This window comes from Coregonus clupeaformis, chromosome 25, assembly GCF_020615455.1.
Source record: "Coregonus clupeaformis isolate EN_2021a chromosome 25, ASM2061545v1, whole genome shotgun sequence".
NCBI lineage: Eukaryota > Metazoa > Chordata > Actinopteri > Salmoniformes > Salmonidae > Coregonus > Coregonus clupeaformis.
Genome location: NC_059216.1, coordinates 6066573 through 6089997, shown reverse-complemented (window position 1 = coordinate 6089997; position 23425 = coordinate 6066573). Strand labels below are relative to the sequence as shown.

The following is a 23425-nucleotide window of genomic DNA, read 5'->3' as shown; positions in this document are numbered from 1 at the left end:
TACTGTGCTGAACATCCAGGCTATGTGAGACACAAAGGCTAACTTAAACACTAAAGACTTTATGCATCCCTGCCCATTTTAAGTGGAACTGAAGTATTTGTACTATACATGGATACATTGCATATACCTGTGCATCACATAGACAACAGTACTGTACAAAGCCAACAAACACATTGGTCTGTTTGCCTTCAGGGACTCCTCTCAACAGCAGCTGCAAGAAGCAACAGGAGCCAAAAGACCCAGAACAGCTTTGAGAGAAGAGGAGAAGCAGAGGCTGTCTGAAGAGGTCTGCAACACCATCCTGGATCACACCAAAGAAAGGTTCTCTTTCTCTGGCCACCTTGTGAGTGCTACCTTACTGCAAGCAGACATGTTTGAAAGGTACTGCCATTCATTTCCTGATGAGGCTCTGAATGCCACTGTGAATGCATACCCCATGCTGAGCAAGGCAAAGCTCAAGACAGAACTATCTCTGATCTATGAGAATCCTGAATTCAAGGGATGCTGTGGTGCACTGGCACTGTACCAGGTTCTCATGAGCTACAACCTCCAGGAGACATTCTCTGAGACTGTGACTCTGTTGAACATCCTCATAACTACTCCCATGACAACAGCTGAAGCTGAGAGATGTTTCTCAACTTTGACACGAGTTAAGACATTCCTGCGAAATTCAATGGGCCAGGAACGTCTGAATGCACTGGCCATGCTTTCCATGGAGAGGGAACTAGTCCTCAGCATGCCTGATTTCAATGAGAAAGTCATTGAACGCTTTGCTGTATTGAAACAGAGAAGAGAACAGTTTCAGTACAAGTAATGTAGCCTCTCTCTCTCTTTGTCCCTCCCTGTCTGTCTCTTTAACACACACACGCCCAAATCAGTTCACAGTTGATGTTGTTTAAAATAGTTATTTTTCATTTAAAAAAAAGTTTAAAAAAAAATAATCTGTTCATGTTCATTTTTACAAATCTATACAATTGGCCAGAATATGGTTGTTCATATTTACAAATCCATACAATTGGCCAGAATATGGTTGTTCGTTTTTACAAAGCCATACAGATAGCTGTGTTTACCTTTTCTAGAAATTACTTTCAAATTCTGTTTTCAGGCAAAATGTCTATCACTGTTCATTTTCACAAATCTATACAAGAGGGCAGAATATGGAAGTCTATAAAAATGTCTTATTACCAATAACTTGCATCAATGTTTTCAGTGGCCTCTATCAAAAGCTCCTGCTTGCTTGTTGTGAATTATGCTCAGGTGCACATATTTCCAATTCAACCATGAGGAAAAAAATGTGGTAAAAGCTCTTGTTGATCCTGCAATCTGAACAAATACCAAGATGCTGTATTTTCAGCTGATATTTCATTTGTTTATGGAAATGCATATTGTTTATGCAGTGTTGAGGAATGTGAAAGAACACCCTTGATTATTTTTACTGTGATAACTTATTTTGATTTTGTAAGCCAACACTTTTGAGATCAGTCAATAAATGCTTCTGGTATTGACTTATATGCTGCCCCTGTCTTCATGTTGTTGCTGGACATATCTTTTTAAAAATGTGTGTAGGTCACCTAAATCATCAGAAAAATTGCCCCCCCTGAGAATTTTTTCAGGAGCCGCCACTGTTCCCACCATGCACATTCCGCCTGAATATGCCGATTTGGCTGTCGCCTTCTGTAAAAAGAAGGCGACTCAATTACCACCCCATCGACAGGGGGATTGTGCGATAAACCTCCAGGTAGGCGCTGCGCTTCCCCGGAGTCACGTGTATTCTCTGTCACAGGAAGAGACGGCGGCTATGGAAACATATGTCACCGAATCTCTGAGACAAGGATACATTCGGCTGTCCACTTCCCCTGTGTCATCGAGTTTCTTTTTTGTGAAGAAGAAGGATGGTGGCTTACGCCCGTGCATTGACTACCGTGGTCTAAATCAGATCACTGTAAAATACAGCTATCCATTACCTCTGATTGCAAGCATGACGGAGTCATTGCACAGGGCGCGCTTCTTCACGAAATTGGATCTCAGGAGCGCGTACAACCTGGTGCGTATCCGGGAGGGAGATGAGTGGAAGACGGCATTTAGTACCACCTCGGGGCACTATGAGTACCTCGTCATGCCATACGGTTTGATGAATGCTCCTTCAGTCTTCCACTCTTTTGTTGATGAGATTTTCAGGGACCTGCATGGACAGGGTGTAGTGGTGTATATTGATGACATTCTCATATACTCCGCTACACTGGCCGAGCATGTGTCCCTGGTGCGTCAGGTGCTTGGTCGACTGTTTGAGCATGACCTGTATGTGAAGGCGGAAAAATGTATGTTCTTCCAAGAATCCATCTCCTTCCTAGGACACCGCCTGTCCGCGTCAGGTGTGGAGATGGAGATTAACCGCATTTCGGCCGTGCGTAATTGGCCGACTCCAACCACGGTGAAGGAGGTGCGGTGATTCTTGGTTTTTGCCAATTACTACCAGAGGTTTATCCGGGGCTTTGGTCAGGTAGCGGCTCCCATTACCTCCTTGCTAAAGGGAGGACCGGTGCGTCTACAGTGGTCAGCTGAGGCGGACAGGGCTTTGGGGCATCTGAAGGACCTGTTTACTTCGGCTTCGGTGCTGGCTCATCCGGATCCTTCCTTGGCATTCCAGGTTGAGGTGGACGCGTCCGAGGCTGGGATTGGAGCTGTACTGTCTCAGCGCTCGGGTACGCCACCAAAACTCCGCCCCTGTGCTTTCTTTTCTAAGAAGCTCAGTCTGGCGGAGCGCAACTATGTTGTGGGGGACCGGGAGCTGTTAGCTGTGGTTAAGGCTCTGAAAGTGTGGAGGCATTGGCTTGAGGGGGCTAAACACCCTTTTCTCATTTTGACTGACCATCGTAATCTGGAGTACATCTGGGCGGCGAGGAGGCTGAACCCTCGTCAGGCAAGGTGGGCCATGTTCTTCACTCGTTTTGTGTTTACTCTCACTTACAGACCAGGTTCCCAGAACGCTAAGGCAGACGCCCTGTCCCGACTGTATGACACAGAGGAGAGGTCCATTGAGCCCACTCCCATACTTCCGGCGTCGTGTCTGGTGGCACCGGTAGTGTGGGAGGTTGACGCGGACATCGAGCGGGCGTTACGTACCGAGCCCACTCCCCCCCAGTGTCCAGAGGGTCGGATGTACGTGCCGCTCGAGGTTCGCGATCGATTGATCTATTGGGCTCACACGTCACCCTCCTCTGGTCATCCTGGCATCGGTCGGACAGTGCACTGTCTTAGTGGGAAGTACTGGTGGCCCACTTTAGCCAAGGACGTGAGAGTTTATGTTTCCTCCTGCTCGGTGTGCGCCCAGTATAAGGCACCTAGACACCTGCCCAGAGGGAAATTACAACCCCTACCCGTTCCACAACGGCCGTGGTCCCACCTATTGGTGGATTTTGTGACGGACCTTCCCCCCTCACAAGGGAACACCACGATCCTGGTCGTTGTGGATCGGTTTTCAAAGTCCTGCCGTCTCATTCCTATGCCAGGTCTCCCTACAGCCCTACAAACTGCTGAGGCCCTGTTTACACACGTCTTCCGGCACTACGGGGTACCTGAGGATATTGTGTCGGATCGGGGTCCCCAGTTCACCTCAAGGGTCTGGAGGGCGTTCATGGAACGTCTGGGGGTCTCGATTAGCCTTACCTCAGGTTTTCACCCCGAGAGTAATGGGCAGGTGGAGAGAGTTAACCAGGATGTGGGTAGGTTTCTGAGGTCCTATTGCCAGGACCAGCAGGGGGAGTGGTCAGGTTATATCCCCTGGGCAGAGATAGCCCAAAACTCACTCCGCCACTCCTCTACTAACCTTACGCCTTTCCAGTGTGTGTTAGGTTATCAGCCGGTCCTGGCACCTTGGCATCAGAGCCAGATCGAGGCTCCTGCGATGGATGAGTGGTTTCGGCGCTCGGAAGAGACCTGGAACGCTGCTCATGTACACCTGCAGCGGGCAATCAGGCGACAAAAGACGACCGCAGTGAGGCCCCGGTGTATGCACTGGGGGACCAGGTCTGGCTCTCGACCCAAAACCTGCCCCTTCACCTGCCCTGCCGGAAGCTGGGTCGGCGGTTTGTGGGAACAAGGTTTGAACAAGGTTTGTTATAGGTTACAGCTTCCTATTAATTACCGTATTAACCCCTCGTTCCATGTGTCTCTCCTCAGGCTGGTAGTAGCTGGTCCACTCCAGGAGTCTGAGGTACGGGAAGTTCCTCCGCCCCCACTGGACATCGAGGGGGCTCCGGCGTACTCGGTCCATTCCATCTTGGATTCGAGGTGTCGGGTGGGGGGCCTGCAGTATCTCGTGGAGTGGGAGGGGTACAGTCCGGAGGAACGGTGCTGGGTGCCTAGGAGGGACATCCTCGATCCCTCCATGTTGAGGGATTTCCACCAGAGTCATCCGACCCGCCCTGCTCCGCGTCCTCCTGGCCGTCCCCGAGGCCGGGGTCGGCGCACGGCTGGGGCCGTGCGTCAAGGTGGGGGTACTGTCATGGATTCAGCCGAGGCTGCCCCTCCTCCTTGCTCGGGCAGGCTTCGGCGTTCGTCGTCACCGGAGTACTGGCTGCTACCAATCCATGTTTCTATGTTTGACTTGTTTTGTCTTAATTGGTCACACCTGTTTCCATCATGTAGTTATGTCTTCCCTATTTAACCCTCTGTCTCACACTGTGTTGTGCGTGTTTGTTCATGTTTTGGTTGTCGACTATTTTGACAATAGTCGACAAGGCATGGAGATATTTCAGTCATGTCTTAACGATAATAGCTACACTAATAACTCGTGCTTGGTTGTCAAATTAATACAGTGCCTTGCTAAAGTATTCATCCCCCTTGGCGTTTTTCATATTTTGTTGCATTACAACCTGTAATTTAAATGGATTTTTATTTGGATTTCATGTAATGGACATACACAAAATAGTCAAAATTGGTGAAGTGAAATGAGAAAAATTACTTGTTTCAAAAAATTATAAAAAATAAATAACGGAAAAGTGGTGCGTGCATATGTATTCACCCCCTTTGCTATGAAGCCCCTAAATAAGATCTGGTGCAACCAATTACCTTCAGAAGTCACATAATTAGTTAAATCAAGTCCACCTATGTGCAATCTAAGTGTCACATGATCTCAGTGTATATACACCTGTTCTGAAAGGCCCCAGAGTCTGCAACACCACTAAGCAAGGGGCGCCACCAAGCAAGCGGCACCATGAAGACCAAGGAGCTCTCCAAACAGGTCAGGGACAAAGTTGTGGAGAAGTACAGATCAGGGTTGGGTTATAAAAAAATATCAGAAGCTTTGAACATCCCACGGAGCACCATTAAATCCATTATTAAAAAATGGAAAGAATATGGCACCACAACAAACCTGCCAAGAGAGGGCCGTCCACCAAAACTCACGGACCAGGCAGGCAAGGAGGGCATTAATCAGAGAGGCAACAAAGAGACCAAAGATAACCCTGAAGGAGCTGCAAAGCTCCACAGCGGAGATTGGAGTATCTGTCCATAGGACCACTTTAAGCAATACACTCCACAGAGCTGGGCTTTATGGAAGAGTGGCCAGAAAAAAGCCAATGCTTAAAGAAAAAAATAAGCAAACACGTTTGGTGTTCGCCAAAAGGCATGTGGGAGACTCCCCAAACATATGGAATAAGGTACTCTGGTCAGATGAGACTAAAATTGAGCTTTTTGGCCATCAAGGAAAACGCTATGTCTGGCGCAAACCCAACACCTCTCATCACCCCGAGAACACCATCCCCACAGTGAAGCATGGTGGTGGCAGCATCATGCTGTGGGGATGTTTTTCATCGTCAGGGACTGGGAAACTGGTCAGAATTGAAGGAATGATGGATGGCGCTAAATACAGGGAAATTCTTGAGGGACACCTGTTTCAGTCTTCCAGAGATTTGAGACTGGGACGGAGGTTCACCGTCCAGCAGGACAATGACCCTAAGCATACTGCTAAAGCAACACTTGAGTGGTTTAAGGGGAAACATTTAAATGTCTTGGAATGGCCTAGTCAAAGCCCAGACCTCAATCCAATTGAGAATCTGTGGTATGACTTAAAGATTGCTGTACACCAGCGGAACCCATCCAACTTGAAGGAGCTGGAGCAGTTTTGCCTTGAAGAATGGGCAAAAATCCCAGTGGCTAGATGTGCCAAGCTTATAGAGACATACCCCAAGAGACTTGCAGCTGTAATTGCTGCAAATGGTGGCTCTACAAAGTATTGACTTTTGGGGGGTGAATAGTTATGCACACTCAAGTTTTCTGTTTTTTTGTCTTATTTCTTGTTTGTTTCACAATAAAAAATATTTTGCATCTTCAAAGTGGTAGGCATGTTGTGTAAATCAAATGATACAAACCCCCCAAAAATCCATTTTAATTCCAGGTTGTAAGGCAACAAAATAGGAAAAATGCCAAGGGGGGTGAATACTTTCGCAAGCCACTGTATGTTGTTTTCTTAGGTCTCTCTTTATCTAGTGTTGTGGTGTTTCTCTTGTCGATGTGTGTTTTGTCCTATATTTTGTATTTTTAATCCCCGTCCACACAGGAGGCCTTTTGCCTTTTGGTAGGCCGTCATTGTAAATAAGAATTTGTCTCTGTCACCTCTGTCTCTGTCACCTCTCCCAACACCATCTGCCTGCACTCCAAGCCGGAGCCGCGGACATTCACCTATGACCATTTTGCTGACATGGACGTCACTCAGGTCAGTGTTGGTGGACAGACTGTTACAGTTGCTGTAACCTGGAGTAATTCACACATCAGTGGATAGAGGTTCAAGTCAAACCAAGCTGAATTTTAATTGATTGTTCATTTATTCCGTCTCCTCTCTGTGTGCAACAGGATTCTGTATTCTCCAGTGTGGCCAAGAACATTGTCGAGTCATGTATGAATGGATACAATGGCACCATTTGTGCCTAGTGAGTGATGTTCTTATTGTTTTATAGTTTATTCATCAATCAATCAAATGTATTTATAAAGTCCTTTTTACAGTGCTATACAGAAACCCAGCCTAAAACCCCAAACAGCAAGCAATGTAGATATAGAAGCACGGTGGCTAGGAAAAACTCCCTAGAAAGGCAGAAACCTAGGAAGAATCCTAGAAAGGAACCAGGCTCTGAGGGGTTGCCAGTCCCCTTCTGGCTGTTCCGGGTGGAGATTATAACAGTACATGGCCATTAAGGCCAGATTTTTCTCCAAGATGTTCAAACGTTCATAGATGACCAGCAGGGTCAAATAATAATCAAAGTGGTTGTAGAGGTTGCAACAGGTCAATACATCAGGAGTACATGTCACTTGGCTTTTCATAGCCGGGCATTTAGAGTTTGAAATAGCAGGTGCGGTAGGGAGAGAGAGTTGAAAACAGCAGGTCTGGGACAAGGTAGCACGTCCAGTGAACAGGTCAGGGTTCCATAGCCGCAGGCAGAAGAGTTGAAACTGGAGCAGCAGCACGACCAGGTGGACTGGGGACAGCAAGGTAGTCCTGAGGCATGGTCCTAGGGCTCAGGTCCTCCGGGAGGGGAGGGAGAGAGGGAGAGAGAGAATTAGAAGGAGCATACTTAAATTCACACAGGACACCAGATAAGACAGGAGAATAACACCAGATATAACAGACTGACCCTAGCCCCCCGGCACATAGACTATTGCAGCAAAGATACTGGAGGCTGAGACAGGGGGGTCGGGAGACACTGTAAATTGTTTTATGTTTTAATAAGTGCTGTAGTATCTCAGATTTTTCAGTGCTGTAAATATATGTTTTACTGCCCTATCACAGTGAGCAAACAGGTTCTGGAAAAACATTCACAATGCTTGGTTAGTACGTTATAGACCTTTTTATTTTTATTTTTTTAATACGCCTTAATTTCTTTGCAGTGACTGAGTACTAAAGGTTGCGTGTGTTCTTTCCTTAGGTCCGTCTGATTTCGACAACTTCTCTGATGACCATGTTTTGAGTACCTGTTATTCCTCATCAGCAGGGAGGTAGAAAGGGTGAGCAGAAAGTAACTGACATTGAAATATAAGAAGTGCCAGTGATTTTGTTGTTTTATCGGTTTTCTCAGATTGATGATTTAATGTACCTTGTTTTTCCTGACAGTCTGGGAATGCCAAGAGCTTCCTGTGCAAATGCTCCTTCATTGAGATCTACAATGAGCAGATTTATGACCTGCTGGACAGCGCTTCAGCCAACCTGTTCCTCAGAGAGAACATCAAGAAGCGAGTGTTTGTGGAAGGGGCTGTAGAAAAGTTTGTCACTTCAGCTGCTGAAGCTTACCAGGTACTAAATAATTTCATGTGATTGATTCAATGACTTGCTTTTGTCATAGCGTAAATTATACTCTCTTCATTTCTTCTGTAGGATTGATATGACTGACGTTGAACTGTTGCTGTTTCCCTTTCAGGTGCTGTCGATGGGCTGGTGTAATCAGGGTGTGGCCTCTACCTCCATGAACAGGGAGTCATCGCGGTCCCATGCAGTCTTCACAATGACCCTGCAGTCCAAGGAGACTGCTAAGGAGGTGGTGAACATCCGCACATCCCAGCTAAACTAGGTGGACCTGGCTGGGTCGGAGAGGCAGAGAGACACACACACAGAGGGTTCCAGACTCAAGGTGACGCTCCAGGAGTACTGTCCACTGACTGAACATTCACAGCACACAACCAAGCCTTTAGAGGGCTAAATTCCACCGTGTATGTGTTATTGTGTACATTCATCTGTTATATTGTTATCACTCCTCTGAAATCGACCCCCTCTTTTCTCCTCTTCCAGGAGGCCAGCAGCATCAACCGCTTCCTCATGTGCCTGCGTCAGGTGATCATGGCACTGGTGGATGTGTCCAATGGGAAGAGCCGGCATATCTGCTACAGGGACTCCAAATTTGATTCTAAAAAAGCTCTTGCTTTCTTGGCGTTCCTGTTGTGTGCTAACAAAACAACTATTTTCCTGCAGGACTCTCTTGGAGGTAATGCTGAGACCTACATTATAGCCAATGTGCACCCAGACTCTAAGTGCTTTGGGGAAACTCAATCCACCAATTTGCCCAGAGAGCCAAGTTGATCAAAAACAAGGTTAGTGTGCAAAGTTGGGTTTATCTCAATAGTTATTAAATACGCTACTAAAACTTTTCTCCATATACAGGAGGGGAAAGGGGATACTTAGTCAGTTGCACAACTGAATGCATTCAACCGAAATGTGTCTTCCGCATTTAACCCAACCCCTCTGAATCATAGAGGTGCGCGGGGCTGCCTTAATCGACATCATTGGCGCCCGGTGAGGAGTTGTTGTTCGGGGTTACTGCGTTGCTCAAGGGCAGAAGACAGATTTTTCCACCTTGCCATCTTGGGGATTCGAACCAGCGACCATTCGGTTACTGGCCCAACGCTTTTAACTGCTAGGCTACCTGCCACCATGATACTGTGATACTGATTGTAATAGATATTGTATATGTGGTAGTTTAGTGAGCATCTCCTCATGTGATTCCTTGTGCTTTATCAGGCCATGATCAACGAAGACACACATGGGAACATGAAGCAGCTACAGCCTGAGGTGAAGAAGCTGAAGGAGCAGCTAGCTCAGGCTCTCTCTACCCAGACACACAATGGGGGAGATGTGGTCCCAGGAGGGCCCCAGATCCCATGGGTAAGGTTACGATTCAGGTTCCCCTAAAACAAATATCTGACCTAGGCTTTGCCACATTGGCTCACTCTGGTTGATATGTACATTATTGTACACTCAGTAAATGTTCCCCTGTAACATTCATTCTGAAATGTGTTATTGTCTCTCCACATTCTTCTCCCCAGAACCCAATGAAGATGGTTTTGATGCGTCATACAAGACTCAGTTTGTAGAAGCTGTGTGTCTGTGGAAAAGTGTGAAGACGACAAGCGGGTATGGCTTTCTGTACCTTTAAACAGATTACATATAAGTCCATGTTATGTCTGACTATTGTTTTAAGAGAGGGATGGTAGTTAATAATATACATACATCCTCCCCTCTTTAGATGCTTCTCCAGAAGGTGGCTCAGCTTGAGGAGGCCTGGGCTCAGAAGGAGAAGTTCATCCACTCCAACTGCATGATTCTCAAGTTCTGAAAGGAGCACATCTCTCACCTGGAGAACAGCCAGAAAGGTGGCCAGGGCTTACGGTCTAACCCACAGAGCCAAGCCCTCGTCGACCAGCTCAAGGAGGATATCAAGATCCTCCGTGAACAGGGACAATATGTAACCCTGTTAAAGTACTGTTGACCCTACTTTCACAAAACAGAATCAGAAAATGAACAACCACAGGTACAACTACTTAATTTCATTGAATGTAAAATTTGCGGCTACTTCTCATTCCCTCTCTCCTATAGATTAAGTATCACCTGAAGATGACCTGGTATGCAGCAGAGAACTACAGCCTCCGGGAGGAGAACCGGCAGCTCCACTCCCTTGAGTCCGTGAGGAGAGCTGAGGTGGCTGCAGGCCAAGCTGCTGCAAAGCTAGAGGAGGACTTCCAGAGGGTTCTGGAGGCTGAGCGGTCGGATGGAGGTAAGCACAGAAGATGAACAAGAGATGACGGGACTGCACGTCATTGTAAAAGTACGTCATTGTAGCGCCGAGTGGACTCCGATTTTTGTCTTTGTGAACACCTGTAACTGCTATTTCCTGCAATCAAGAGCCAAAAATTGCCTTAAATGAGAACAAATAGGAATAAATAAATAAAATACATAGTGGCGCAACCAGTCTACAAGGTGGCACAGCGACCCTCTTATATTCTTTGGAAAACCTGTTGTAGTAATATTGTCACGTTCGTTGAAGGACGGGTCAGACCAAGGCGCAGCGTGATATATGTACATGTCAGAGCATGTGAGCGGAGTGGAGCGGGAGCGAGCGGGGAGCGCGAGCGGCCGGATTTTGGACAGAGCGCAGAGCGGCATTTTTAAAAGGACGGAGCGTCGCCCTATGTCCCGCTCCAATTTCGCTCTGCTCACACCACGAGTCTGAAGCATGCTCAAGCCTGACCCAGAATCCATCTGTGTCTTGCACAGTCATCAACAGTAGACTATTTTCAGTCAAAACTCGGCTCAATAATGGAGTTCACCAAGTACTTCAAAATGGAAAATGAGAAGTCATACAGGTGTACTATTAATATAAAACTAACTAACAATGATAATGTGGTTCAAGAAAAAGAATGTGGTGACATCGTTTCAGTCAGTAAAGATTCATTTTGGAATCTAAAAAGTCACATCTCTCGAAAACACGAAAGTGTGCTACGTGAAGATGCTGGGAAGAAAGCAAAAGGTTAGCAAGTTGAATAGGGTAACTTGTAACAAAAGTGTAAAGTAAATATAGCCTAATATTCAAACAAATTCGTTTTGTCATTCAAAGTAGGCCTAATATATGGTTTGTTTAATTTAATTTGTGTCATCCATGAATTTGAATTTTATAGAGCAAGAGGAGCAGCAGCAGCAACAAGAGAAAAGGGCACACAAAGGCCCAACCATAACAAGGGAGAGAAAAAGAGAGCTAGATGTAGCATTTTTTAAAATGATTTACATGGACTATGAACCGCTGAGTAAAGGAGAACGCGAAGGGATGCAACACTTCGCCAGCGCAGCTCAACCGGGCTACACCCCCTCCCCATGCTACCACACCGTACGGGACACAATCATGCCACATGCCCTGGAAGAGATGGAAGCCAAACTGCAAGACCTACTGCAAAATGGTGATGGGCTCGTTCTGTCAGCGGACATTTGTACCAGTAGAAGAGGGCACAGCTTCCTTGGCATCGTGGCCAGTTTCATTGATGGGACGTTCCGGGGGCACACGGTTTTGTTGGGTTGTGAGCACATACAGGGGCACCATACCGCAGATCGTATTTACCAAAAGTATGAAAGTGTACTGAAATATTGGAACGTGCAACGACGTGTGATTCGGGTCGTCACTGACAGTGCCAGCAACATGATCAAGGCATTTAACCTCCTCCCTGGCACTGAAGAGGAGGCGGAGGGTGAAGTGACCGCGGATGCCAGCAGCAGCGCAGAACATGAAGAGGAGGATGAGGGACCACCTGCGCCCTCGCAAGTCCATGTGGAAGTGATAACCTCTAATGTAGAAACTATGATAAATCAGTACTTTACTGTGTCAAATTTACATCTGAGATGCCCCATTCACATGCTTCAGCTGGCGATCAAAGACGCCATTAACGAGCACGACAACATTAATAGGCTGTTAGTGAAAGTCGGGCACCTGGTGAAAAGTGTATGCAAGAGCACCCTGAACACAGAGGAAACCGACCAATTAGGTGTCCGCCCCACAAATGCCTGCGCCACTCGATGGAGCAGCCAGCTGTGGATGATTCAGTCGTTCATCCGGTTGTTCCAAAAAGACCCGTTATGGCAAAACAAACTCAAGTCTAATGTTGCTAACATCACCCTGAATCAAGTACGGCAGCTGACGCACCTTGTCAGTGTGCTGACACCACTGGCAGACCTCACAGACAAAATGCAGAATGAGCTGGGGAACCTGGGGATGATCCTCCCTGCTGTCACATAAATCAAATCCCTGCTCACCGATGACACTCACGCTGCACTTTCAATGGGCATCGCTGCTTTTGCAGAAACATTGGCAAACAACGTGTCAATTCGCTATGGAATATACTATACTGATAAACATCTCATTTTAGCATCAGTGTTAGATCCCCGTTTCAAGACAGAATGGATAATCCGAGATGAGTCTGTATGCAACAAACTCGGGGAGATCCGCGACCTCCTCATAAAAGAAGTTGAGGAAATTAATACGGTGGCCGGGAAGTGCAAAGCAACATTACAAAGAATGAAACACTTTTACAAAGCTCGAGACAAATTTACATTTTGGAAAACAAATTTACATTTTGGAAAACAAATTTACATTTTATAAAACAAATTTACATTTTAGAAAACAAATTTACATTTTAGAAAACAAATTTACATTTTAGAAAACAAATTAACAAGACGCAAAACACTTTTACCAGTCCCGAAACAAATTTACAAATGACAGATTCGTCACGGAAAGGGAATGTACCATATACCGGAAGTGACGAGCGTGGTCTTTTCGTGTTTTTGTTGTGGAGTTTATGGCGTCAAAGAAGTTTATGGTGACCGCCCGAACATGGACTGCGGCCGAGGGATGTTTTGCCCGTTTTGTGGCAAACACATGAACAGCTTAACGCGGTTTTGCTTTACGTGTGGTCGGTGTTTGGAGTTTTTAAAGGACGCGGACAAGACGGAAACATTGGAAACACAGGGGACGTCTCGACAGCCGGACAGTGCTATGCAAAGTAAGTTTAGCAAAACCAAAACGCTAGCTATCTAAGGACAGTAACGCTAATGATTTTTTGAGCGGCTTCTAACTTTCTGTTTCGGAACTCTGTCCATTTCTGCAGAACAACCATGCCCATCATACAAACAGTTCATGGAGTACAGAAGCTCGAAATCAAAAGAACGACAGTCTTTTAACTATGGGCCAAAAGGAAGATATAGGCCTAAAAAGAAAACACGTCCAGGTAAGGTGTACTGACCGTCCTATACAATTTTGCAATGCTCTATATGTATTTGTGTATATTTATTTTACCTATGTATACATTAATTATATCTTTGTTATTTTACTAGATAAACGTAGGATTGATGGTGCCAAGTGGAACTGATTTAAAACCTCTAAGAGGGAAAACACTACAGTTATTTACAGACCCAGAGGTAGCAGCACCTGATCTACTGAAACAAGCTGTCCAGAAAATGACAACATTTAACAAGGACATGCACGAAGGACCTTATGTCCTTTTGTATCCAGACTGCTCAGAGGTGGTTCATGTGCCTGGGTCAGAAAGGCCATTCAAATTGGCAGAATATAAAAAGGAAATAGGAAAGGCATATTCCAGGATCACTTTTTTCATTTGCCTAGAAAAACACTATAAAAGAGGTTAGTGGATCTCATGATTCAATATTTTTACATATTAAGATACTCTGCTGGAGGATAGATAATGGTTGTTTGAATTATTTTTTTCAGTGGATGATACCTCAGACTCTGATTCTGAAATTGTCATCACAACAAGGAGCACAGCTGAACTCAATCGTGCTGACACTTTGGTACATCAGTTATTTCTCTTTTTTTAAATGTTTATGTATGTTTGTATTTATTCATTTTCATATAATTTATTAATTAGATGTACATTGGATTTTAAGCATAAAATCAATGTCCTGGTCAATATTTTAGTGGAAAAAGGCTTGTTTTGATTATTTTGCAGTAACTATTATACAGTAACACAGACAACCATTCAGCATTGATATATACTGTATGTGGTAATGGAAAAATAATGGAACCTGTTGAAAGTTGTTGATCATTTTATCCGTTTCCTCTCAGGTTTTTGAACCACAAAATCGAAGTACTCCCAAACACAAGCTGGACGATGAAAGGTAGGTGTTGCACACTTGGACACAAAGGAATTTTCACACGTGCAATAATAATTCATATTTTGTTGGGCTACAGTGCTTTCACTACCAGGTAAAGTGCAATTTAACTTTTTTTTTTATTTAACTCACAAAACTGATAAAACTACTAGCAGATATTTCACTACTTATTCACATACACATTATACATACATTTATATTGCTGCACATAAGCTCAACGTTGCTACATGCTATCAGCTGTTTCTGTAACTGACTGCGGTGCCCCTCGCTCCCCTACCTAAAGGACCCACAGCTGCCTGTGTGAGCAGAGCTTTACAGAATAAACCCACTGAAATACAGTTGCTCTTGCAGTTGAATAAACAAAAATTAACCAAACCATTAAAAAAAACACGTGAGAATGAAGTGGGGGGTATCCACTGTCCATTCATATGTCCCACATCACTGTCGATCCTGCATAGGTACTATAGGCCTTTACTGAAGTGGCACGGTCATCCAGAACCAACTTAAAGAACTCCAACACGTTTCGGCATCTAGCCTTTGTCAGGGAGTCAAATAGATGTAATGAGAGACACTGGGTTTTTTCTAGTGGTAATCCAGCAATAGGAAACATGGGACACATCCATATACATAATGTTTACATGATTTGACTATTGTAGGCCTGAAGGACACCTACTCGTTTTAAGATGTCTACAACACCTACTCTAGCCCAGAACACCTTGGACACTAGAAAATACCCATTGTCTCTCATTTCATCTGTTTGACTCGCTGACGAAGGCTAGATGCAAAAACGCATTAAAGTTCTTTTAAATTGGTTCTGTATGGCTTGGCCACTTGCAATACAAGCATTTTAATAGTTAAAAAATAGTAGTTTGAGCTTTCTTTTATTTTATACCTTTTCCATTAAAAAAGAAACTCAAACTAACTCAGATTTGAGTCCAGGAAGCGCTCCTATCCACATGTTCTCAAAATAATCTTTTTTTTTAATACATCTTTCTGTTCCCTCTACTACTACATGCTACTCAAAGCTACATTATGGCCTTTATCATGGAGCTAATCATTTTAATATGTTTTATCATGTTTCAGAGATGCACCAGGACAATCAACAATTCTGCCTGGACAGGTAATAAGGCAGAGTGTGGCAGCATGACATTTCTTGCTTTCAGTGTTGTTGTTTCAGACATTTTAATCTTTTTTTCAGATAGTAATATCTGATGCTGAGGATCTGGATCCACCGGAAGCAAATCCAGAAAAAATGTCTTGCTACAGGTAAGTAAAAAAAAAAAAAAAGATAATGACTGACATAATTTAAATGTATTGAACTGATTACATGGGGAAGATATTTTTGTTTGTAAGATGTTTTAACATGGAAATGGCAATTTCCCAACAGTAAATACACAGACCTGTATTCACCAAATGTTGAGCAGGAGGACGAAGAGCCGGTTGCTGTCAATGTGAAGAATTTCCAACACACAGCAATGTAATATGCTTTTGACTATAGCACTCCAGTTTTTTCACTGTACAATAGTTCTTGTATATCTGGAATATCCACAAATGAATTAACTTTTTGTCATTACAGGGAGGAGACGGACATTGCATTACCTGACATCGTAGCAAACCTGTCTCTTCCTATTGATCATAAAAAAGTCAGCCGGTTTAACATCTCAAGGGATAATGTTTGGGATGGGGCAGTCAGAGGTTTCAAGCGTACAACATATTCTGAAACCTGTGACATGCTGGTGAAATTTACTGATGATACTGGTGTTCTGGAAGAGGGAATTGACACTGGTGGTCCAAGACGAGAGTTTTTAACTCTACTGATGAAACACCTAAAAGACCGGCCCATTTTTGATGGACCAGAAGGACATCGGTTCTTGGTCTACAATGCAAAGGGTATGCATATTGGTTGGATGTGTACTATAGGCTACTAATGTTGGTTAATGCTCATTGACCAGATATATCACATGACATATGCTTGCATATTACAGTATATACAGTAATGCATTGTTTTAATTTTGCAATATGAATTCATTCACAGCTGTTAGGGAGGATGAATACTACTTGGCAGGAAAGATGATTGCTGTGTCAGTTGTGCATGGAGGTCCAGGACCCCATTTCCTGTCAGAAGATCTTGTACATTATCTTGCAGGCCAGCCTTCATTCAAAGCAACAAATAATTTAATAACTGATGAAGAAATAGGGAAAGCTTTGCAAGAGGTGAGAATAGCATAAGGGTATGGTAGGGCAGAGTTTTTCATACTTACTGCAGTGTTTTTGAGACAATGTTTACTTCCTATATCACGTGCTGAATATATTTAATTAATTTATTAGTTTTTGATAGTGTAAGATTACACCTTGCTATGTACGTTATTAAAAAAATAGGCAAGGAGATACAGTGCATACAGTTATTGACTGGGGTGTTTTTGCCCATTTTCATGTCTTTCAGATTGAGAATGCTGCTTCATTGGATGCTCTGCAAGAATGTATGATGAGACACAGCACAATGTTACAGACAGCAGGTTGTCTGAGACATGTGGCTACTGTGGAAGAAAATAAAGAAATCGTGTCAGACTACCTCCAATGGTATATCATTGACCGCAACTCATCTGTAATTGACAGGTAATATGATATTTGTAGTGATGAGATTTTTATTTATTTATGTATGAATTTTTTGTTTGAAATGCCTCATGGTCCCCATCTTTGGTTTATGCAAGTATGTATATCTGTTATCAATTTGTCCTTAATCAGAATTTGTACCTTAGTGTATTTCAACGGATATGTGATGTCACTTCATTCTGTGTCAAACTACAGTGCCTTCATTAAGTCTGCACACCTTTATAGATTCAATTTAAAATATATTTAAATCCTTTTCCTCATCAATCTACACACAATACATCATAATGACAAAGCAAAAACAGAAATTAGATCTTAGGTTTCTCCTCCTGACTAACTCTTCCATAGAGGAAAATCAGTCCAGTTACCCCTTAAAGTGATCCATCCACCTCTGCTGCACATCTGGCAGCAGAGTGATGGTTTGAGGCTCACTTTACCCATCAAACCCTTGATGACTTGCTGCTGTTTATCCAACCACCTGCTCCATACTGTAGCAGTGTCATTTACATATGGATCTATTTCTGCCCTCAGTTCTCATAGAGATCCTGACATGCAGAGAGGTTTTAGTATCTCTTGTAAATGTCCCTGAAAATCAGATATAAAGAGTGTGGTGATGTTGTGTGTAAAGCCTGTAGCTTCATACACGAGGAATCCAGGCTGGAATTACTTCCAAAGGTGCTTCAACAGTGTACTGAGAAAATGGTTAATTAACTTGTGCGAATGTGATATTCCAGTTTTTAATTGTTATTAAATTTGCTACAATTTCTAAAAACTTGTTTTTGCTTTGTCATTATGATGTATTGTGTGTAGGCTGATGAGGAAAAATATTAATATTACTATTTTAAAATGAATCTATAACGAAACAAAGTTGTGAAAAAGTGCAATGGGTGTGTAGACTTTCTGAAGGCATCGTGTGAGTGCTCAAGCCACCCATCCGTCTGTGTCATTCCAGTCTTTTGTTTCTGTGTGTTATACTTACAGTTTGTAACAATTAACGTTTAATGTGCAATGCAAAAATAGGGTTTTTGAAATCAATTTTCAACAATGTTAAGGTGGATAGTAATTGTAGAGAAGAGAATATTTAATAGTTTTCTTCAGATAATTTTAAATTCAATTGGCACTACACAGCAGTGAAACAATGTTTGTGTTCACTCTGTAGATTCAGAGATGGTCTTTCAACCCTGGAGTTTTTGACTGCACTACAGCAACACCCTACTTTGCTGGCCCCTGTCATGTGCCACTCTGAAAGGCGACTCACTGCTTTTGAACTTGAGAGACTCTTCAAACCTGACCTCAGTCCTTCGGGGAGTAATCGAAGACTTAAAGAAAGTCAAACCATGGCCTACTGGGCAGACTATTGTCGTATCGGGTGAATGGTGGCAATTATTGCTGTCAACAAAGAGTCCGCTTATGCTGCACAATGATTAGAGGCTTTTATTAATATCACAAGGTTACAGCATAAGTTACAGACCCGCGGTGTCTGGAGAACGGCGTCCCAGATTGCAATGGCCGTTCTGCCTCTCTCTGTCTAGCCCCTTACTTATAAACAATGCAAAAAGATGGGTGGCTCCCTCTTCTGGCCAATCACCAGTCTCCCCTGGGGCGTCACCCTCCAAACGGCTACATTCAAACTTAAGATAAACAGTTCTTCTTTGTCCCTCAAGACTAGTCATAATCGTCATACACGACACTATCTCCTTGATTGTGAAGGTTTGTTAGTTTGTTTTTTATAACTAGTTAAGAAAACACATGGCAGTGATGTATCTGAATTGTTTTTCTTTGCAGAAGGCCAGGCTGCTGTGTCTGTGGAAGATGTTTTGATGTTTGCTACTGGGCTGTCTTCACTTCCCCCATCTGGCTTGGAACCACTGCCTCAAATAGAGTTCCTGGAGGACTCTGCGTTCCCAATGGCAAATACATGTTCAAACTCCTTGAGATTACCACTCCTAGACTCATACACTTTGTTTAAGTCACAAATGGACTTTGGAATTCAAAATAGTCCAGGATTCGGCTGTTTCTAAGCTATATGATGGATGACCCCTAGAGTTAAGACTCTGAAAAAGTTGTTGTTGTTAAAGGTTAGGGTTGGGCATCATTTAGATTTTAACGATTCTGATTCCAATTCCGATTCTTCCTTTTGATTCCGGTTCTTATCGATTCTCGATTCCGATTCTTTGAGTGGTGGAGTTGAAACGGGTCACATGCTTATTTCACAAATAAGAGGAAAGTTTTATTTTGATTCAAAGGTGGGTTGCAGTTTGACGGGGCTTTTTCAATGTAAAATAAAGCCACACTAGAGCACCGCTTACTGTGCTCCATGGCTGCAACACAACAAGCACCTGGCCGCTACAGAAACCAAAACTTGCGCATGTTAAATTTGGAACCCATGATCAGATTTGAAACCCAATCCTCCAAAACGATTCCAATAAAGAAACAATTCCGATGGAATCGTAATTTTTTAAACTATTCCAAGTAGGAATTGGTTCTTGATGCCCAACCCTATTAAAGGTGCACTTTTAAAGTGCAGTTGCCAAAGTTGTTTTAATAATGTTACTGTATGTGAGCATGTTCTTTTCTCACAGTAAACATTTTGAAAATGTTTTAGATCCATTACTCTCAATACTACAAAAGTGTAATAAATACTGATTACTATTTTTGATTAATTTACTTCACACTTAAAAACAATTAAGCTTTGGGTGACAGATTCATAAATATTGTGTTCAGACAGACAGCAGTATTCCACCACTACAAAAAACCCTCCCTTTTTGATCATTTCATAGCTGAGCCATTTCTTTTAGTTTCATGTACAGTTCGGATGCAGACTCCCAGTTGTCTGGCTTCTGTAACTGATTGTGTTCCATGGCAAAGTCCAAGTACTCCTGCATGTTTGGGTCCCCACAAGGAGTCATTGACAGGCTAGCCTCAGGAAGGGCATCCAGTTCAGCTTGTTCACTTTGAAATCCGCAGTCTCTGGAGCCAAACCTATGTTAAATAGAATACATAATTGCATTTATTTTCATTTAAGCTAAAACGTTACATTAATGCTTTTATCTGTTTATTATCACCAATGTATCACCTGTGTGGTAAGTAGTAGAGTTCATTGGGCACTCCTCCTGGACATGCTGCTGTTCTGGAAGGGCGAATCCTGTGGCTGTTCCACAGTCTCACACACTCATCCAAGTCCTTCTGAATAACATCACCAAAGCAATATCTCAATAGGCATTGATGCTCATGACTCCCGTTGAAGTATCCGGCATCTCTAAGGTCGGCAAATAACTCCATCCAGAACTGAGACCTATAGAAATGGATACAAATGTTTAGTTATACTATAAATAATAAAGGTTAGTTATAATGAAATGTATGGTCTGTGCATCTTTTGGTCATTCGATTTTCTTTTCAGGAACAGCTACTTTTCCTGACGGTCAGGATTTGCTTTACAAATTTGTATTGATAATTATTGTGCTCGTTTTTCATTAATCGTTCCTGAGAAGAAAATCGAATGACCAAAAGATGCAATGACCCTTTATGAAGACAACTCACCTTCCCTTTCTAAATATAGACCACCAGGACTCAATACGCTGGTTATTTATAGATGAGCCGTACATGTGGCTGGACGCTCCAGAGTAGTAGTCACTGTGATGGTGGCGTAGGGTACATTGAATGGCAGCCATTATGCCGTTCTCAGTGCCGCAATCAGTCCTCAGTCTCATGGGGATGACACCGAGGTTTCGCACACATGACATGAAATAGTGAGCAATCACTGTTGGGTTATTATTTGTTGGTCCACATTGAAGCCACAATACTTTACGTGAAAATCCATCTATGCATCCCGAAATGGCCAAACCGAATGGCTTAAGTTTGTCATAACCATCTGCGTGCCACATATAGTTAGGTCCCATTGAGTAGTTGTCCAGGTCCACGAAGTTCAAATCTGATGGCGTTACTCACGGCGTTTGGCGAGGAATAATCCTTTCTGCGGTACAACCCGGCTTCGTTCAGTTTACTTTTAAGAGTCCTCAAGCTGATGTTTACACCGTGTAGACTTGACATCATGTCCACGATTACAGCGTACGAGTGACCCTCGTTAAAATATTGAACGCAATGATGCAGTATGTCTGGTGTTTCCGTCTGGTCCGCGTCCTTTAAAAACTCCAAACACCGACCACACGTAAAGCAAAACCGCATTAAGCTGTTCATGTGTTTGCCACAAAACGGGCAAAACATCCCTCGGCCGCAGTCCATGTTCGGGCGGTCACCATAAACTTCTTTGACGCCATAAACTCCACAACAAAAACACGAAAAGACCACGCTCGTCACTTCCGGTATATGGTACATTCCCTTTCCGTGACGAATCTGTCATTTGTAAATTTGTTTCGGGACTGGTAAAAGTGTTTTGCGTCTTGTTAATTTGTTTTCTAAAATGTAAATTTGTTTTCCAAAATGTAAATTTGTTTTCCAAAATGTAAATTTGTCTCGAGCTTTGTAAAAGTGTTTCATTCTTTGTAATGTTGCTTTGCACTTCCCGGCCACCGTAAATTAACGCTCCCAGCGGGACACCCGAGACAGACACCCCACCCGCCGCTGACCTGAATCCCGAGCCTGAACCAAAAAGAGCTCGCCTGTTCGGGTCATACTTCAGTGAGCAGCTACGCATAATTGGAGACGCCAAAGGTGAAGTCGAAAATTACCTCTCATCCCCGATACAGAAACCGGACGCAGATGTTATTCGATTTTGGAAAGAAAACTCCACGTCTTTTCCCCGCCTGGCTAAAGTAGCTCGCATTGTGTTCAGCATCCCAAGCGGGTCTGCGAGCGCAGAGTGGGTTTTCTCCGCTGCTGGCCTGCTGTCAAGAAACCACCGCATGAGTCTGAAGCCTCAGACATTGGCCAAACTTGTGTTCTTGAAGGTGAACTCAAAAGAACTGTAGATAAGGAAAGCAATTCATTTTTTAAATTTTATTTTAAAGTTTGACAATGGATATAAGCCAATTTAAATTTTAATCCACGTGCAAGCTGCGCAAAAGTTCAGTTATCAGAATTTTGGCCTAATATTTAATTTACTTTTAAAACTTTGATGTATAGCCTGTATATTTTTAGTTATATAATTAGGCCCATTGATTCGTTTAATTTTACAGGACTTTTTGTGTATATTCCTTCTTACATAGGCTAGGCCTAATTTGTAATTTGAAATAAAACATTTCTATTTGGAAAATGTTGTTGTTGCTCTTTAGTTATTTGGGAGGTAAGGCTGTGGTTTAAGCTAAAAGTGAAATACATGCAGATTTTTTTTCCTTTTTTTGGAGTGAGCGAGGAGGCGATTTGAGTGGAGCGCGATGCAAACTTTGTTGAGCGCTGAGCGATAATGAGCGGATTGGCCTGATGTGGCTTTGAGCGGGGGGAGCGGAGGGGTGAACAGCTCCGTGAGCGAGGAGCTGAGATTCTCACCGCTCCACTCCGCTCATATGCTCTGGTACATGTTTATTAAATTATTAACACAACAACAAACGAAACGTGAAGTCCACGGTAGCACACACAACATACCTTACACAGAACCAAGATCCCACAACTAGACAGTGCCAATAGGCTGCCTAAGTATGGTCCCCAATCAGAGACAACGAGCGACAGCTGCCTCTGATTGGGAACCACACCGGCCAACATAGATCCACACATACTAGAACACAAACATAGAAAAAGCACAACAAGGAATATACACACCCTGATATAAGCGTCCCCTGAGTCAGGGCGTGACAAATATGCTTTTATTATGCTTATATCATGCTTGTTGATTGTTGTGATTATACTAGAGATGAATGAAAGCGTGCAAGGGTATTTAGTATAGGGACATTTTGTGTTTCGTATTTTATTTTTTTAGGGGTTAGATCAGTTTTAATATTGCAGATAGATTGTAGCTTCCATCAATGTAATTGTCTGCATCACTTCCAATCCCCAATATATGTTTTTGCAAATATACACTACCGGTCAAAAGTTTTAGAACACATACTCATTCAAGGTTTATTATTTTATTATTTTACTATTTTCTACATTGTGGAATAATAGTGAATACATCAAAAATATGAAATAACACATATGGAATCATGTAGTAACCAAAAAAAGTGTTAAACAAATCAAAATATATTTTATATTTCAGATTCTTCAAAAAGCCACCCTTTGCCTTGATGACAGCTTGGCACACTCTTGGCATTCTCTCAACCAGCTTCATGAGGTAGTCACCTGGAATGCATTTCAATTAACACGTGTGTGATGAGGTGGTGTTGAAGAAGTCAGGCGCAGGAGGGTAAATCACAGAATAACAGGCTTTAATCCACAAAATACAGGTTTACGCAGAAATGCGTCAAACACACTCCAGGGCACAAAACAGGCGCA

General features: G+C 43.2%; 2 protein-coding genes, 1 long non-coding RNA gene and 1 pseudogene across 4 annotated transcripts; 3 read left to right on the top strand and 1 right to left on the bottom strand.

Moving 5' to 3' along the window:
- Positions 1–6622: 6622 nt before the first annotated feature.
- The window catches only part of LOC121539753, a 31946-nt pseudogene continuing 15143 nt past the window's right edge, over positions 6623–23425 (top strand).
- LOC121539344 lies at positions 12953–18448 on the top strand. Of its 2 annotated transcripts, XM_045207475.1 has the most exons (12): positions 12953–13305; positions 13411–13530; positions 13637–13943; positions 14031–14110; positions 14385–14437; positions 15515–15551; positions 15630–15697; positions 15819–15908; positions 16008–16321; positions 16467–16645; positions 16875–17047; positions 18201–18448. In XM_045207475.1, exons 2-12 carry the CDS (start codon positions 13486–13488, stop codon positions 18412–18414), a joined length of 1560 nt encoding a protein of 519 aa, XP_045063410.1. In that variant the 5' UTR covers positions 12953–13305; positions 13411–13485; the 3' UTR covers positions 18415–18448. The 2 variants fall into 2 exon arrangements, with proteins under 2 accessions (XP_045063410.1, XP_045063411.1); XM_045207476.1 differs by lacking the exons at positions 16467–16645; positions 18201–18448 and having other exon boundaries at positions 12955–13305; positions 16875–16962.
- LOC123481883 lies at positions 18591–19693 on the top strand. Its single transcript, XR_006657420.1, has 2 exons — positions 18591–18751; positions 18827–19693. It is a non-coding gene; the product is annotated as an uncharacterized LOC123481883 (long non-coding RNA).
- On the bottom strand, positions 19688–21217 carry LOC123481882. Its single transcript, XM_045207477.1, has 3 exons — positions 20582–21217; positions 20118–20336; positions 19688–20023 (listed from the first exon to the last, which is right to left on the bottom strand). Exons 1-3 carry the CDS (start codon positions 20938–20940, stop codon positions 19816–19818), a joined length of 786 nt encoding a protein of 261 aa, XP_045063412.1. The 5' UTR covers positions 20941–21217; the 3' UTR covers positions 19688–19815.